Source organism: Prionailurus viverrinus, chromosome B1 (assembly GCF_022837055.1).
Source record: "Prionailurus viverrinus isolate Anna chromosome B1, UM_Priviv_1.0, whole genome shotgun sequence".
In the NCBI taxonomy this organism is placed as follows: Eukaryota; Metazoa; Chordata; class Mammalia; order Carnivora; family Felidae; genus Prionailurus; species Prionailurus viverrinus.
In genome coordinates, this window is record NC_062564.1 from 202,324,174 (window position 1) to 202,341,790 (window position 17,617).

The following is a 17,617-nucleotide window of genomic DNA, read 5'->3' on the forward strand; positions in this document are numbered from 1 at the left end:
GGTGTGGACAGGAAGCGGTCCAGGCCCACCTTTGTGAAAATGTTCAGCGAACCGTGCAAGCCCCGAGCCCGACACTCCGACTTTGGGAATAACTTGTGACCTCTGTCTTGTAGGAAGATATGGCCGCTCACGTTGGAGCTTCCCGCACCCCCCAGGAGGTGATGGAGCATTACGTAAGCATGTACATCCACGGAAACCTGGGGAAAGCCTGCATTCCCGACACCATCCCCAACCGGGTGACCGACCACACGTGCCCCAGCGGAGGGCCCCTCTCTCCCAGCCTCACCACCCCCTTGCCTCCCCTAGACATCTCGGTGGCCGAGCAGCAGCAGCTGGGCTACATGCCGCTGCGCGACGACTACGAGATCGAGTACGACCAGGACGCCGAGACGCTCATCAGCGGGCTCTCGGTCAACTACGACGACGAGGACGTGGAGATCGAGCTGAAGCGCGCGCACGTGGACATGTACGTGCGCAAGCTCAGGGAGAGGCAGCGGCGCAAGAACATCGCCCGCGACTACAACCTGGTGCCCGCCTTCCTGGGCAAGGACAAGAAGGACAAGGAGCGGCCGGCCAAGCGCAAGATCACCAAGGAGGAGAAGGAGCTGCGGCTGAAGCTGCGGCCGCTCTACCAGTTCATGTCGTGCAAGGAGTTCGACGACCTGTTCGAGAACATGCACAAGGAGAAGATGCTGCGGGCCAAGATCCGCGAGCTGCAGCGCTACCGGCGCAACGGCATCACGAAGATGGAAGAGTCGGCCGAGTACGAGGCGGCGCGGCACAAGCGCGAGAAGCGGAAGGAGAACAAGAGCGCGGCGGGCGCCCGGCGGGGCAGGGAGGACGGCAAGGACGGCGAGTTTGCGGCCATCGAGAACCTGCCCGGCTTCGAGCTCCTGTCCGACCGCGAGAAGGTGCTCTGCAGCTCCCTGAACCTGAGCCCCGCGCGCTACGTGACCGTGAAGACGATCATCATCAAAGACCACCTGCAGAAGCGACAGGGGATCCCCTCCAAAAGTCGCCTGCCTAGCTATTTGGACAAAGTGCTAAAGAAAAGGATTTTAAATTTCCTCACGGAAAGTGGTTGGATCTCCAGGGACGCCTCCTGAAGCGGCAGCGTGGAGAGTCGGGGCGCGGCTCCGGGAGCCAGGAGGGCCGGGGGTGAGGGTGGGGGACGGAAACGCTTTTCCCCCCACCCGTTGTTGCTCTTTTTTAAGCAAATTGAGTTCCTTTCTTTTAGGCTATAAATTCTGTTCGTGGTCCTCTGAAAGAAGCAATAGTAACGATTTTACGTCGGATCATGGGGGACGCCGATACAGGTCTATTTTAACGTAGTCCTAAGGTGATACCTTAAGGCGACGATTGGCCTTTATGTTCAGTCTGGGGTTATGAGATTGGGTAATTTCCTTTTGCGTCTTCCCTTTGGTACGCCACTCGTGCTGTGGGTAAGAGGAGCGACTTTCCGCCCGCCAGCTGCCAGCTTTACCCTGTGACATGACCTGTGGCTGGTGCTGGGGGCTCCCTTGGAGGTGGGAGGGGGGGTATGGCCACCCACGCGGACACCCCAGCACGGCCCCAGCACACGGCACTTTAGGTGGGGGCCAGGGTGGGGCAGGTGGGAAGTGAGGCCGGAGAAGCACGGGAAGTTTCCACATAAGCTTTAGAGGAAGACTCTGGGGTTGAGCAGGGTCCGGATGAGCTTCTCCTTGACTGTCGGCAGCGTGGCGTTCCAGCTTGTAGTTCCCAAGTCGGGAAACCGCCCCTTGCCCCGTTTCCGCTCACTTGGGGCAGGCACGGGAGCCCTGGGCAGGCTCCCTTGTGTGCGGAAGGGGCCGGGGGGAGCTTGGGTGCGGGAGGGTTAGCATGGGTGCCGGGATTGAGCCCGCTCAGGGGGCTGCTGCTTGCTGCTCTAATGCTTGCGACGCGTCTTACTCGGAAGAACTCGTCTTAGAAGGTTTACGCCTCTGAGTTCTGGAGTACACTTTCTCCAGGATTTTCATCGCGGTCGCAGTTACTTTTTTCCGCTGAAACTGACCTTGACTGTGCTAGCTTGGCTTAAGCATCTTCGGGTGGTGGCCGGCGCTCTGCAGACCAGCCGGCTGGACTGGGCTGCTCACACAGCAGGGTCTGGCGGAGCAGGAAGGAGTCTGGAGGGCGAGGCCCTGCCTTGCTCCTCTGGGTCCCGGTCTTGGACTGCTCGCCTCGGCTTTTGCCCAGGGCCCTCATTCATGGATATACACGGTACCTTCCTTCTGGAACTTGGGTCGTTTGTCTTCCTGCTGCTCAGGGTTGGTTCTCATGTCTTAAGACCCTGCTTTAGAGTCAGAGTGACCGCAGACCCCAGCACCCCCTTCTTCCTGGAGCTCATCCTGCCTCTCCTGCCCCCATAGCTACCAAGAGACTTGACCTTCCAGAATGTTTGGGCTTGAAGTTAACATTAAAGTGAAGTTATTTGAAAGACAAGAGAAAAAAAGACCCTCATCATTTCCAAGGACTTAATTACGGTGCCTTTTCCTTTCTTTTTACACCCTCCTGTCCCCCAGGGTAAATTTTTCAGCATTAAATAAAACATTTCAAATATACTGTATGTGGCTTTAGTTGTAAAGTACATTGCATGCTGGCAGAAAGCGCTCCCTTAGCTTCTCTGTGGACAGAAGGGAAAAAACCAGTGAGCAGTAGTACTACTCACGAGGCCACCTCTGCATCGTCCCCCCCACCCCCACCCCCCTGCCCGCAGGGTAACTATGGTTGGCAGAGGGCAGTGCCATCTACCACGGAGCAGTGATGAAGATGGTGCTTAGTGTTGACGGGAGTCTTAGCCAGTGATTCTCACCTGAAGCTCCTGGACCAGCAGCATCTGTCCTGGGAACCTGCTGGAATTGCGGACCCTTGGGTCCCGCCCAGCCCTGGAGATTTGGAAACTGTAGGGCTGGGGCCCTTAGAGCAGGTTTTTTTTGAGTCTTCCAAGTGCCTGGGATGCAAGCTGTTAGCTACTCTGCTGTTGGCATTCATTGGATGTTCTACATCCGGTTCCTGGTTTGGTGAGGTTGCCAGACTTAAGCTTAAGAAGCAAAGGATCCCTGTCAATGTGTGGCCTAGGCCAAGGGCTATCAAATGAGAAATGTTGTGCTTATGCAAGTTTTTAGTGTATGTATCTTTCAGAGAGTAAGAAGAATTTATTTAGGCTTGACTGTTTTATTTTTTATTTTTTTTTTTTTTAAATTTTTTTTTTCAACGTTTATTTATTTTTGGGACAGAGACAGAGCATGAACGGGGGAGGGTCAGAGAGAGAGGGAGACACAGAATCAGAAACAGGCTCCAGGCTCTGAGCCATCAGCCCAGAGCCTGACGCGGGGCTCGAACTCACGGACCGCGAGATCGTGACCTGGCTGAAGTCGGACGCTTAACCGACTGCGCCACCCAGGCGCCCCTAGGCTTGACTGTTTTAAAACACAGTGAATGCCTAACTTACGCTAAAGTACTAATACAACAATGTGTTATGAGCAAAAGTGACTTTATCATGGGTTGCCTCTGACCCCATCAACTCCAGCTGTTACGGTCACGCTAGTCCTTACTGCTCCTGCTGGCTCAGAGTCCTTGAGTTTCCATATGTAATGCTCCTGAAAAATTAGCCCCCATAATCCCATGGAATTGGTTTTCAAAATTTAAACAGACTTTGAGCCAAGAAAGTTAGATAATCCAGTTATTCAAAAGAATGTTTTCCGGATGGCCGACATCCCAGGAATGTGTAAAACCCCGAACTCTACAATTTTTATCACCTTTTACATATTCACAAGTTGGGAACAAAGTGGTGTCAGTGCTCCTCAAGCTGCAGGTGTGAGACAGCTTACGGAGTCAGGATGGGGACAGCGTGGGACAGGCTTTAGCTCAGCACTTGTGTCAGACCAGTTTTCCCTCCAAAGTGTTAACTTTGCTTTGTTAGGCGGCCCTCTTTCCCTGAAGGTGGCGGTTCACCCATGAGGTGCGTCCAGCCCGGAGCCAGGCCGCGAAGGCTCCTCGTGAGCAGACTGTGCCGGCTCGATGGTCTGCACTGAACGCGTCCAGCCTGCAGTTCCGCAAACCCCAGGAGAATGCAGTTACCGATCTGATTTCCAGTGTAAACAGGCATGTAATTAAATGTGTCCCCACTGGTGGCGACACTGTGGTGAGACGCAGTCCAGCCGTCCACCTCTCGGCCTCAGCTCTCAGCAGCGGCAGCTCCAGCTCCAGTCGACAAGGGAGGGGGCTGCACCCGTTTGTAGAAATTCGTTTGAGAGTCACTTATGCCGCTTTGGTTTTACAGAGGAGTTCCAGGAAGGTGACCCGAGATATTCCCAGCTACACAAAGGGCAGAGCTGTGACCCCAGCTGGGTTTTCTCAGTGTACTACACTGACTGCAGTTCTGGGGCAAGTTTTTGACCAAGTAATTTAAGAGTGCTTAAAGGAAAAGAGAATGTTTTGAAGTGGTATAAATTAAAATTTTAATTATGGGAATATTACCTACATCTTTCAAAATTACAAGCAAAATAAATTGCCCCACCTTTATATGCAGTAAATGAATTTAACAGTGTTGACCTTGACTCCTACAAATAGCTCCTGGAAGCAAAGGCAGTGGAAGGTTGGATTCTCTCTGGTTTGTAACGTCGCTCGCTCCACTTTTCCCTCCATGTGAATGAGGAACGGAGGGGAGGTGTTCTGCTGCAGCTCCTGTGTGTTTGCAGTCCCCTTCCTGCTCCCCTTCCCAGGTCTGTGGGTGGAGACATCTGCCCCCAGCAGAGGCCCGGTTACATGCCAGCCTGTGGCTGCACCAGAGGGAAGCTGACCTGTGTGCAGACGTGGGCCAAGTACACGGCCTTGGGATTTGAGCAGAGAATGGGAAGACTAAGTCACACTTAGTAGGTGGATCCCCTCCACCAAAGTACACAAAACAGTTATCAGAAAGTAGGAAAATAAAACATATTAGGGCTTTAATCCTCTTAAATAAAATTTAAAAATTAAACATTAACATTTCAAATATACCAAGCGTGCAGCGGTCAGATTCTGAGAAAGTCCACCTTACTAGGGAAAATAACCTCCAGGCCATCAGTAACTAGCTACTACAGATCTGGACATTTCTACAAATAGATGAAAGAAACAGGGCAAAAGTGACCGATTTTGTCAAATTCAGTTACCGGCAAAATAAGGTGGTGAGGGCTGTTCAGGTGCTCGTGCTCACTTCCCGTCTCCGGAGAAAAGCCGGAGGCCACTCACGGCAGCTAGACGGTAACCAACTATAAACGAACCCACGTACTCCAGCAAGGGCATCGTGGAACTGTTCCGAGCAGGAACGTGCTTAAACCCTCGCCTTCCCTTCACTGGATGGAGGCAGCGGGCCGAGCACAGGGGACAGCGTGCGCCACAGGGCAGCCGGGTGGCCAGCGTGGTTCCTGAAGACACGAACTTGGCTTACGACACGTGGACATCACCAGGCCGCGAGCAGATCGAGCTCGTGTCACCCGTGACACTAGGCTCCAGTAGCGTCCCGCCGGCCTGTTCCGTAAGCATGTGGGGCTATTAAAGGTGTATTAAAAAATCAATGAACAGACTCCCGAATTAGAGGTCATTCACACATCTGTGCAACCGGCTGAATTCTGTGTTTAGCCGCCGGTTACTACAGTTTTCCAACAAGATTTGGGAAAGGGTCACAAGTAGAGAAGAGATGAGCCAACCTTTCAGGAGTTACAGCAAACGATCTCACAGGACCCAGGGCAGCCCTGCGGCGGCCGCTACGCCGCCTTCACCACCCCCACCAGGGCGGGCCGCAGGGTGCGCCCGTGTAGCTTGTAACCCACTTTGCTGACCAGCGCCACCGTGCCCGGCTCCTTCCCCTCCACCGGCGTGTGGAACAAGGCCTCGTGCTCATAGGGGTCAAACTTGGCCCCCACGGGGTCCAGCCGGAGCAGGCCGTGCTTCGTGAACACCTTCTGGATCTGGAGCTCCGTCATCACGAGGCCCTCGTACAGGTTCTTCAGGTGCGGGTTGTCGTCTTTAACCTCCTCCTTCGGGACACTCTGCGTCGCCTTCTCCAAGATGTCTGCGACCTCCAGCAGGTCCTTACAGAAGCCCTGGATGCCTAGATGAGGTGGAAAGACCTCGTCATCTGCATTCCCCGCCCACCGCTGCACAAGCTATTGAACGGTAGCCTTGCAAACCGTTCACCTGTCCTCGAATGTTCATGGTATGTTTAGGGGAAAAAAAACCCCCACCCCACAAAAACCAAAAACCTTTTCTGGGTTCGGACCAGAGCTAACTGGGCACGAAGGCAAACAGCTAACGACATGCAGAACCGCACCCCCCGCCGTGCTGCCCGGGCTGAGAAACCCCGCGCTCGCACACATCACCCCGCGGACGTCACCGCTACTGCCCGCAAACCGCAGGCCGAGTGGGGCGGGGGCGGCCGCGCTGGGTCAAAGTCCCCCAGACGCACCCCGGGCCTTAACCTCACGTCACCTAACAGAAAAAACAACACAGGAGAAAAGGCACGCAAAATCCAAGGCGGTGTATCCCAGCGGGCGGTGTGCGGTTTCAGGACAACGTGTCAGATGCTGAGCGAAGCTGGGGGTGAGCGGAGCGCTCGAGCGGGGACCTCCCTCCCCCACGGCTCTGACGGGGCACGACGCGGCATCCCGTGCCTGGCTCTGCAGGAGGCAACCCCTGCGTCTGACTTCCTCTCACTTTCCCTCCTGCTTTAAAATGGAGTTTAGGGGCGCCTGGGGGGCTCAGTCGGTTAGGCGTCCTGACTCTTGATTTCAGCTCAGGTCTCGGTCTCACGGTTTGTGAGACTGAGCGCCGCATCGGGGCTGTGCCGACAGTCAAGAGCCTGCTTAGAATCCTCTCTCTCCCTTGCTCTCTGCCCCTCCCACGCCCTCGTGTACACATTCGCTCTCAAACTCTTAATAAACAAGTAAAATGGAATTTAAAAATTCCTACCTAATAAAAACACGTGCGTCTATCGTGGATTAAGCTTGTGCCAGTTCTTGGGGAACTGCCTGCCCTCACGGACTGGACGGTCTGAGAGACCGGCACCAGGTAATCCCACAGGCGACAAGTACGATTACAGACCACACCCCCAGAAGGAGCGTTCCAGGGCGCTGAGCAAAGATCCTACTAAGGGGCTACATTTAGACTGGAGAGTCAGGGGAGAGGTCTGTGAGCCAAGGCCTGAAGTTATCTAAACATCTGAGGACTGAAGAGCGGCCACTCTACAGGGAAGAGGCGGGCCCAGAGTAGAGGAAGGTTCCAGATGGGTTAGCAGAACGGGTGGACATGTGTCTCAGCTGCACAGGCCCGCTTCGGTCTCAGCTGCAGACCACCCCAGTAAGGCAAACATCTCAAAAAAGAGAATCAAATGAATGTTGTGGTTTCTCAGAGCAAATCAAATTATGTTTATGCTGTAATCTAGAAGTGTAAGATAGCATTATGTATAAAAAAACAGCATACCTTAAATAATATTTTTTCCCCAAACCGCTAACCATCATTTGAGCTTTTGGCGGGTTGTAACCATAGACCGTAACAAACATAACAATAAAAAGGTGGAAACGTCGTGAGAATTACCAAAATGTGGCACAGAGACATGAAGTGGGCAGATGCTGTTGGAAAAACGACTTGCTCAACATAGGGCTGCCACAAACCTTCAATCTGTAAAAAACTGCATTATCTGCGAGGCGTAGTAAAGTGAGGTATGCCTGTGTTTTAAAATCCCTTTGGCTCAGACCAGGGCGCAGGCGGCAGAGGGAAGTGGACGGATGAGAGACCAGCCGTTCACCACTCATGGGACGGGACGCGCGTGGGGACAAGGGACAGGAAAGGGTAACTTCAGATTACTGATCTAAATAAGCACTAGGATGGATAACCGAATCATCTACTAAAATGAGAAAGAAAAGCACAGATAGAGGGAAAATCGAAATACCTGTGAGACATCCAGGTAAAGACGGGGAGCACACACAGGACACACAGGAGTAGAACTCAGAAGAAATGTCCGAGCCACAAAGAACCTGTGCGTGATGCCTTTCAGACCCACTGGAGGGCGAGTGTCCTGGGGAGCACGACGACAGGAGGGGAGGCCTAGCCCCAATCCCTGAAGGACCCAGGCATTTGAAGGCCAGGCAGATAAGAAGTCAACGAACGGCATTACCACCAAAAGGGATAAAAAATACTCTGAGAAGAGATCTGCTATCTGTTCGGTGTGGCAGCACGAGATCTGGATCTTGGTGTCCACTTGACCGTGTACCTACAGTGTGTCCCTGGGCAAAGTATTTAATGTCTCACTGTGAGCCCGAGGTGGTTCTAGAACGTGGGAGAATGATGCCTGCCTGCCGGTTCCGTAAAAAGAGTTCAGCGAGTACTCAAATTGCAGCCTTCTGTTCAACGGACACCACCACCGTTTACTGGCTCCGTGACGCGTGGAGAGTCATTTAAGCCTCAATGACCTCGAGTGGAAAATGGGAAGGACAGTAACACGAGTATGTAAATGCTGACAGTGCAGACAGCTTAGATCTTTCTAATGGGTTACTGCTGAAGTAGCTAAAGAAAGATCATCAGGGAGGCCGACCTGCTGGAATTATCTGCAGGCTCAGACAACCTCAGGCTAACCAAGGTCTGCACGCAGTAGGGCAGTGAGCACACTCCTTACTGGAGGGATTACACCTAGAATTCTAGTGCGAGTTACAACCGTGACTTTTGCTCCTTACAACTTTACTGCTGACCCATTTCAACTAGAGAGAATGCACCCAGCAGCCTCTCCACTGCCTCACCCTGGCGGATTCTGCTGTCTGATACCCACAGATGCACTCCGCCCACCTTCCCCACCTCACAGTTCTCTAGGATTGATATCATATGGTGTTTAAAGTTACCATATAATTTTGCCTCTTCCACCAATTTTTGGCTCCTCTGCCGCAAATTCTCAGTATCTGCCAAAGCTCGCTTATATTTTTCCTAAAAAAAGAAAAAAACAGGAAATTTACACGAATGAATCATGGAACAAATTCACGAGAGCAAATCTGACATTAGCAAATTCCAAGTCAAAACACAGATAACATTTATCATGTTTGGGATTTTAGACCACAGGCAGTGCAGCTTAATACGCAGAAGTAAGTTACACCTGTGTCCTTATTTTCAATGCGTGGAGAGGAAAATGTCAAGGTGCCTCGCGTTTATACTGCCCCCGTGTGCACAGCTGGGAAAGGGCGAGGAAAAACATCTACTTTCTCGTGGCTCTGATGGTTTCATCACCCATCAGGGAAGGACCACTCACTTCCTCGGCACAATTTCCAACCTCAGGGGATCCTAGAAGGCTGGCTGGGGCTGACGCACCCGGTTTCCACACCTGGAGGGGTTGAGGAGAACCACAGCCCACCGAGGAGATAAAACCCCATCTGCGAACCTTCGATACTTTGAACGTTGCCCAGACGTGGCTCCATCCCAACATTTGCTGGGTAGCGATCACTGAACAATGGCGCCCTGTTCGTTTCTCCAATTTCCCCGTCATCGTGCTCATCTACTGAGCGCTCCTGCTTTAACGTGGGCTCAGTCACTCCGGGGCCTCTACCCTCACCTGTCTTCCATCTGCAGGCGGTTCTAGTGCCGTGGTTAAGAAGCCGGCTCTGGAGGCTCAAACCTTGGCTCTGCCACTCTGTAGCTAAGCGACCTGGGGAACTTCACCTAACCTTTCTTGGCCTCAGTTTCCCCATCTGTAACCAGGGATCTAACGGTTGGCTCACAGGGTGTTGTGAGGATTAATATACACAAGGTGGTAAGAACAGAGCCAGTATATAGTGTTTGATATTATCATTTGCAAATCCTTAAAGGTCCAGATTTGTGCCACCTATGCCTCTTCATGTGAAGTAACCATCAGTCCTTCTAACTAGTTCATGAAACTCCCTGCCTCCCTGGAAGAGCGCAACCACCACACCTCTGGCCCCAACCCTGGTCTTCCCCTAAGACCCAGCTCAAGTGCCAAAGTGAGTGTTCCTCACCTGTAAAGACCATCTCAAGTCTTAATTCAGTATAACCTATGCGGCGCGTGAAGATGATTCTCATGCCAGAACCAGAGCCACACAGGATTTGGGTTCTAGTCCCTTCTTCAGCAAGAAGCTGCTATAGGTCCCAACGGGCGAATGACCAAACTTATCCAAAGAACCTCGCCTGCAGTCCAACAGACCACACTCCCCACAAGAGCCTGTGCCACCTTACCACGGTCTCCTTCAGCTGCTCTTCTAGCTTGGCCTTCTCGTCCAGGAGTATCTTCTCTGTAGAGGGAGTATCTGTCTTCTGTTCATTTTGACCCACGTCCTCTTCCAGGTTCTGGCCACTGTTCTTCTGTTTCATAGCCGTGCACAACAGCCGAGGAGAGGATCTAAGATAAGTCCACAACGCTATGAATTAAGACTGTGGGTTTTCTGCTTAAAAGTCAGATGTGTGAGGGGCAACTGGATGGTTTAGTTGGTTAAGTGCCCAACTCTGGATTTCGGCTCAGGTCATGATCTCACTGTTCGTGAAATCGAGCTCTGCATCGGGCTCTGCGCTCAGAGTGCAAAGCCTGCTTGGGATTCTCCCTCTCCACTCTGCCCTCACTTGCTTGCACATGTGCACACACACCCTCTCTCAAAATAGAAACGTTTAAAAAAGGTATCTACAGACAAGGTACTATAATTTTGGGTTTAAACATGATAAAAGAAGAACCACGTGCTCCGGAAGGCTCAGAGTAAAATGTTTCTATCTTTGGGGAGATGGAAGACCGTGAAAGGCTTTGTGCAGAGGGGCTCTAAAGGACAGTTAAGAGTTACGCATAAGGAGTCTGGATTGGAGGTAGGGAAGCGGAGGGATATACAGGGGGAAACAAAGAGCTCTGAAACGAATACTGGAAGTGACTTTGGATCTTATCCAATCTGACCCCCACAGGAAAAAGGTTAAGTCACAAGCCCAAGGTCACGAAGTTTTTAATGAATGACAGAATGGTCTTAAAACTCCGATTTCTTCCCAAATTTTGCAACACAGATTTCTCTTAAGAGCTGCTCTTAATTGTGCCGCAGTTCAATCTGAAAATAAACTCTAGTCAGTTTTCTTCCCAGATTAACTGCCTCGATGAACCGGAGAGTTGTCAGTACGCAGAACACACGTACAAGGTTTCCGGCAGCACAGCAGCAGGCTGGGAAGAGAGCACTCGTCAGAGGGGACATCGCTGGATAAGCTGGCGCTTCCACAACATGGACTCCTCCGCAGCCACCAAAAACAACGTCCGGCTCTCTTCTCTGGGACACGCTACAGCTGTACTGTGCGGTAACAGATGCAACGTTGAGAAACTGGGAAAACGTGACGCCCTTTCTAAGGACGAACCGGAAATCCTGTGTATATACGCTGTGTCTCAGGCCCGGAGAAGAATGGAAGGACCCACGGTGACTAGGGGGAGGACCGCACTAACCTTTCTTTCGTGTTTTATTTTTGTGATTTAAAACAGCTCAGAACCTAAACGCTCAGTGTGCCGTGGTGAGGCCGGTCTGATTTTTCCGTGGTGCTGATTCCTGGGTGGGAAAGTCGCAGTCATTCTGCAGTTCCGCTCTGCTCCGCGGTCCCGACTCCTGTGGCTCAGCCCACACAGGGTCGGGGAGCGGCGTGGCAGGGGAACGACAGGGACGAGTCCGTGCCCATCCGGGTCTCCAGAGAGCGAGACCGAGCCTCATGGAGCTTAGTTGCTCTTAGAGCCATGACGGCTACTCAGCTCTCACCCCCACCCCCACGTGAGCCTCTTTCCACAAAAGTAGTTCAAGGACAGCAATGAATTCTACCTTGCTGATCGCTTTCCTGGCCATGAATTTGAATACAAAACCACAAACTACTTGAGCAAAAAAAAAAAAAGAAAAAGAAAAAGAAAAAGAAATGCCTTTTTACTCAGGTAATCCAGGCGGGTCCCCGCTCTCTGTTCCCCTGTTTTGTTTTACATAATTTATCAGGCTGGCAATCGCACCTTCATCCCCTTTCCTTGTAGGTAATCTTCGCCCCACTCGCGGGGCTTCCCATCCACGTGCAAAAGCTCCTCCAAGGAAGAGTGCAGGTCCTGCTCTGCCCAGTCTCCACTTGGCCCAGAGCAGCTCCTCTGGCAAATGACTTGGTTCTGAGCAGTTCCTACAGCAAAGATGCTAACTACTTCCCAAACTAACTTATGAGGTAGGACTTTGAAGAAACAGCAGCTGCAGGATGAGAAGAAGAGAAAACAGGGCCCGCGGGGCGGCTCAGTCATGTCATCTCCCCACTCTTGATTTCCGCTCAGGTCATGATCTCACGGTTGGTCGGATCGAGCCCCGCCTCCGGCTCTGCAAGGATCCAGCTCGTGATTCTCTCTGCACCTCCCCCGCTCGCGCTCTCTCTCCAAGTAAATACACATAAAAGTAATAATAACAATAATGAACTAGGCGAGCGCACCGACTCTTGAGGCCTTCCCTGCGGAGTCACTGCACTTGTCTGAATACATTCCTCGCTCCACGACGGAGCGGGCTTCGAGGCACTTCGGACCTGAGACTCCGGAAAAGGCCGAGGTGGAGAAGGAATTCGGGGCCGAGTGGAAAAAGCCCGGGAACCGCCACCAAACTCCCCGAGCGCCCCCGTGGGCCCGGCCTGGCGCTGCCCGGGCACGCACGCCCGATACTGCTAGCGACCCGGCCTCCGGCGCGGGGCCAGAGCCGGGGCCGCGAGTGCTGGGGATCGGCGCCGGAAGCCGGGCCGAGACGAAGGCCCTGCGCGGCTGGTCCGCGCGCCGCGTCGGCGAACCGCGGGCCCAGCACGCCCAGCTCCCGGGCCAGAGGCGGGCAGGGCCGGCGGCGCGGTGCCGGCCCGAGTAGGAGCGGCACTGGGGACCACGCCCCTCCTCAGCCACCCGCAGCAGGGCGCCCCTTACCTAAGAGACAGTGCCAAAGCCGGGAGGCTACGCCGCGCCACCCTCACGCACCGAGCCGCCATGACTGCCGCCGCCGCCGCCGCCGCCGCCGTCACTGCGCACGCACCAGGCAGTCGTAAAGGCCGCTGGCCCGCCCCCTCGGAGGCCTGGCCACTCGCGTAGATTCTGTGCCTGATTCCCCGCCCAACTACTTCCCTGCAGCCAGTCCGTAACCGCTTCTCTCCTGATGGACATAAAATATTAACCAATAATTGTGGGTCATTGCTGAGCGCTCTCCCACGCTTCAGCTTCCCCTCTCGGTGGGCGGGGTCTTAGGCTTTACGGAGCCGCAGAAGGTGAGGAGGTGAAAGGTGAAGGGAACTGTGGGAGGAGACGCTCGCGGGCGGGGCGTGGTCCAGGGTAGAGCCAACGGGGAAAAGGCTTCGGGGGGCGGGGCTCCGGAAGTGCACTGCTCAAGCCCAAGAGACTCGCGACCGGCGAGCCCTTTTGTGCTTCCGCTGCCCTTCGTCCTGGGGGCGGGGGCGGGTGTAGCGCGGTGCGGGTCTCCGGAGTGTCAGGCGTTCGTTACGCGCGCGTCACCTGAGGGCCGGGGCGCAGTCTGTGCACCTGCGGGGACGTGAGGGCCGCCGTAAACCCGCCGTTTGCGGACTCGTGGTGGGGATGGCGGGCAGGACCGGGGGCGGGCTGGCGGGCGCTCTCAGTCCCGGACACCTGGTGGGGCGGGTGCCGGAACCTGGGAGGCGGATGTGACAGCGTTACCGTGTGGACGGTGGAGGACGGAGATACGCGTGTATGTTGCTTTTCTTTGCACCTTCGCTTGCCTCGGGACGAAACACAAATTATAACAATAAGAACAGCACCTAGGAATACCTTGGGGACTCCGCTAAAGCTCGTATATCCGAACGTTGCCATTAGCCTGACAAAGGCCATTGGTGCTTTATCACATGCCCTGAAGTGGAGGTGCGGCTTTTCTTACACCCCTTGGCTGCTGTCCCTCCAGCGAGGGGCCCCCAGGAGCCCTGGCTCAGCTCCTGCTCCTGCACTCCTGGCCCGCAGTCCTGTCTGCCAAGAGGGGAGGCCGGAGCCTGCAGGCACCCCGTCAGTTGGAGGGCTGGCCCTGTGGTCTCCCAGGGGGTCCTCACACTTGTGAGGACCAAGCCTCTATTCTTTGCTCTGCCCTCGTTAGAAGCATTGGTAATGCTGAATGAATGTGTGCGCTGTGCCCGAGCCTGTGACACCTGCAGGGAGAGGCAAACAGCCAAATTGAGAATGTGTGCTGTTCTATGGAAAAAGGACCCAGTTTATTAATTAATTAAAGGGCTGGAGGGGGAAAAAGGAAGTAGGACTGTTGGGAATAAAAGCTTAAAAGCATAATTAAATGGATGTGTGGACCTTATTTGGATCATCCTAGAGCAAAGGAACTATACGTGTCTTTTTTATAGTTGGTTTGTTCTGAGCCTGGGTGGCTCAAGTCAGTTAAGCATCCGACTTTGGCCCAGGTCATGATTGCCTGTTTTGTGGGTTTGAGCCCCGTGTCAGGCTCTGTGCTGACAGCTCAGTGCCTGGAGCCTGCTTCAGATTCTGTGTCTCCCTCTCTCTGCTCCCTCCCCTGATTGCACTCTCTCTCTCTCTCAAAAATAAGTAAACATTAAAAAAAAATTTTTTTTTTAAATAAAAAAGACCTGTGTGACTCGAGGTGGGGGAGTTTGAGTATAAACAGTATCAGATGATACTAAGGAGTTATTGACACTTTTGTTAGGGAGATGTGATGGCCCGATGGTTAGGTAAAAATGTCCCAATTGTTCGGAAATGCAAACAGAAGCATCTACAGTATATTGCCACAGTGTTTGGAATTTGCTTTATAAATACTCTTGTAAGGAAATCATGAGGATAGGAGAAACCCGGTGGCAAAATGTCGATAATGGTTAAAGCTGGGTGGTGAACACCGTCAGAGTTATGACTATTTTGTGTATTTGAGATTTCCTGTGATAAAATGTAAAATGGTCATGTGATATTTCTCACTGGCTGTGACATTGGGCAAGCCACTTACTTGGTCTTGGCCTTGATCCTTGATCTGCTCACCTATAAAACTGGGATCGTATCATTTATTGTGAAGTTTCAAAGAGATACAAATACTCATTTCCTAACTTTTTCAAACTCAGAAGAAATCAAATGGGCATCCGAAATAGCTTGTAGCGCGGCATGCGGGCAACCAGCAGAGAGTTATAGCCACTGTGTCCCGAGACAGAGACAAGCACGGGTTGTCGCGGGGGGCGATGCCCCACCGGAGACCCGGCCACCAGTTGGTCAAGGCCTGCCAGGAAGCCATGCCCTCTCCATCTGTATCCTGCCCCTTGGAATTTCCCTGAACAGCAGTCTGTCTGTGCTGCCACCTCGTGGCCACATTGGGAACTGCTCCAAAGGGAGCTTGGGTCAAGCCTGGGAAGATGTCAGTTGGCCACTGCTCTTGAGATCCTGCTGAGGTAGTTCCCCCAGATCTTCAGTGCAGGTCCTCTCCATGGAGACGAAGCTGCTTGTATGGGAAGACTCTTGGGTCAGCTTGCAAAACACACTTTTAGCAAAGGTCATGGGTGCCCCGGACAGCGATGCGGGAAAAGCAAGCCATACCGCGGGCGTGGCGCCCCCAACAAAGATGGGATGACGGTTAAGAAGGCGACCTCGGGAGAAGGTCTGGCAGACGGCCCAGTAGCGTGTGGGCCATGGGTGTGATCCTCATAATAGTCGAGCGCCCGTGGGTGCCAGGCTCTGGGCAGATGTTCTTTTGGGTCAGCACACAATATGGTGAGGAGAACACGGAGCCCAGTCAGGTTAGGTGACCCGTTCAAGGTCACAGAGGCGGGAAAAGGCAGAGCTTTTGCATCGTTTTCTCAACTTCGATATGACTGTCAGAGGCGAAGCCAGACCCGCATCCATGTTGGCTGCCACAAGCTGCATTGTTTTTGTTATTATTATTATCATTCTCATTTTATTATTGTCCCTGAGCAGGGACACGGATTTTCATCCTTTTATCCAACTCTGAAATGAGCCAATAAAAAAAAATATATGGTAATGGTGTGGTAGGCGGAATTCTAAAGATGGGCCCAAGATCCCCACCCTACGGTTATCCAATCCGACACGAATCTAGATGCTTCTCTGAAGGCACTTGGCAGGCGTCATGGAAGGCCCGAGCCAGTCGGCCTTAATGGAGATTATCCGGCGGCCTTGGCCTCGGTGAGGCCTTCACAAGTGGAGAGTTTGCCCCAGCAGGCAACGTCACAGAGCTTTTCAAAGCATGAGAATGGGTCGGGTGGCTGCTTTGGAGGTGGAGGGGACGAGTGAGAGACAAGGCAAGGGTGTGGCCTCTAGGAGCAGAGGAGGGCCCTCCGCTGCTGGCCAGCAAGGAAATGAGGACCTCGGATCTGCTGTTCAAGGAGCCGCACTCCACCAGCAGCCTGAGGAGCCCCCCAAGAGCCCAGCCTGCCAGCACCTGTGGTTCCAAGGCCCAGAATGGGGACCCCAGCCCCGTGCACGGAGCCACAGCATAAGCCCGGGAGGTGGCCATACGTTTATTGTCTGGGCCTTCTTTGATCATGTTTTTTTAATGTTTGTTTTTTGAGAGAGAGAGAGAGAGCATGAGCAGGGGAGGGGCAGAGAGAGAGAGAGGGAGACACAGAATCCGAAGCAGGCTCTAGGCTGTTGGTCCTGTAGAGACAACTGCACCACGACGAAGGTTGGCGGGGCTGTGCCCGAGAAGTCCTGTGGTCTGTGGAGTCCCGGGAGGCGCCTGACCCCCATAGGGCTTGTCCAGGAAGGCTTCCTGGAGGGGGCGGTGCCAGAGCCAAATCTTCAAGGATGAGTGACGCGCCCAAGCAAAAGGAATGGGGGTTCCCCCCACAGCACAAGCACTGCCGCAGGGGTGGGGAGGGAGAGGGTGGAGAAGAGGGCCGTGTGGAGAGATGGGGCCGGCTGGGGAACGAACCCACCCAAAGGGGCTGGCCCTGCACACCCCGGGGACTCTGTAGAGGAGGTTTAGGGGGGAGGTTTCTCCCTCATAAATGTCTCTTCTAACTGTCGCACCCATGGACCGTCGGTGGCCCGAAGGCAGGGGCAGGCCGTCCTCCACCGCCAGTACCCACGGCAGCACCGGGCACAGAGCCGACAAGGTCACACGTCTGCTGAGTGGGTGTCGGCCCCGATTCAGGGCCTTCCCGGGAGGGGCTGATTCCCAGACGCTCACAGCCACTGTGCACAGAGACCGCTGGGCCCGGAGGCCCGAGGGCAGGCGGGGCAGAGAGACACAGGTGCCGGAAGCCGGGAGTCAGGCCGGCACCAGGGTCATGGCCAGAGGCCCCAGGACTTCCAGCTGGAGCCCTCTGCTCGGCGCCCGACGCGGGCTTGAACCCATGAACTGCGAGATCATGACCTGAGCCCAAGTCGGACTCTTAACCAACGGGGCCACCCAGCAGAAAGGATGTGCTTGGCAAGAACACGCCACCAGAGGGGCCACAGCCGTTGAAGCTGAAATAACTTTCTGCAAAAAGAGCCTCGTCATTTGCACGGAAAACAAGTGAATGTGCCATTAACTCACGGCACTTCCCTGAGAACATTGTAAAGATACCTGCAGCTTTCAGACCACGTGGGGCTCAGGTGGCCGCCTGGGTGGCCTTCTTTTCTCCCGCAGAGGTAGGCAGA

The 17,617-nt window shown here is 53.8% G+C and overlaps 2 protein-coding genes across 3 annotated transcripts in view; one reads left to right on the forward strand and one right to left on the reverse strand.

Moving 5' to 3' along the window:
- TADA2B (transcriptional adaptor 2B) overlaps nt 1-17,617 on the forward strand; it is a 35,672-nt gene that overhangs the window by 13,174 nt on the left and 4,881 nt on the right. Inside the window, exon 2 of one of the 2 annotated variants that reach the window (XR_007151547.1) lies at nt 114-2,039. Coding sequence is in view for 1 of the 2 variants with exons in the window: in XM_047855834.1 (XP_047711790.1) it covers nt 114-1,106 (993 nt within the window). In the remaining variant the exon portion in view is untranslated. Of the gene's footprint in view, nt 1-113; nt 2,585-17,617 lie in introns of those variants that run through there. The other variant, XM_047855834.1, reaches the window with a different exon arrangement.
- Nucleotides 4,454-13,049, reverse strand: GRPEL1 (GrpE like 1, mitochondrial). Its single transcript, XM_047855835.1, has 4 exons — nt 12,926-13,049; nt 10,228-10,390; nt 8,889-8,970; nt 4,454-6,109 (listed from the first exon to the last, which is right to left on the reverse strand). Exons 1-4 carry the CDS (start codon nt 12,985-12,987, stop codon nt 5,763-5,765), a joined length of 654 nt encoding a protein of 217 aa, XP_047711791.1. The 5' UTR covers nt 12,988-13,049; the 3' UTR covers nt 4,454-5,762.

Excerpts from the sequence above, each read along its gene's own strand:
- GRPEL1 (XM_047855835.1), bottom strand. The coding sequence starts at position 12,987 with ATGGCGGCTCGGTGCGTGAGGGTGGCGCGGCGTAGCCTCCCGGCTTTG. Across the intron at positions 10,391-12,925 it reads GCTTTGGCACTGTCTCTTAG|ATCCTCTCCTCGGCTGTTGT; the intron begins GTAAGGGGCGCC and ends GACTTATCTTAG. Across the intron at positions 6,110-8,888 it reads GGAAGAGGCAAAATTATATG|GCATCCAGGGCTTCTGTAAG; the intron begins GTAACTTTAAAC and ends CACCTCATCTAG.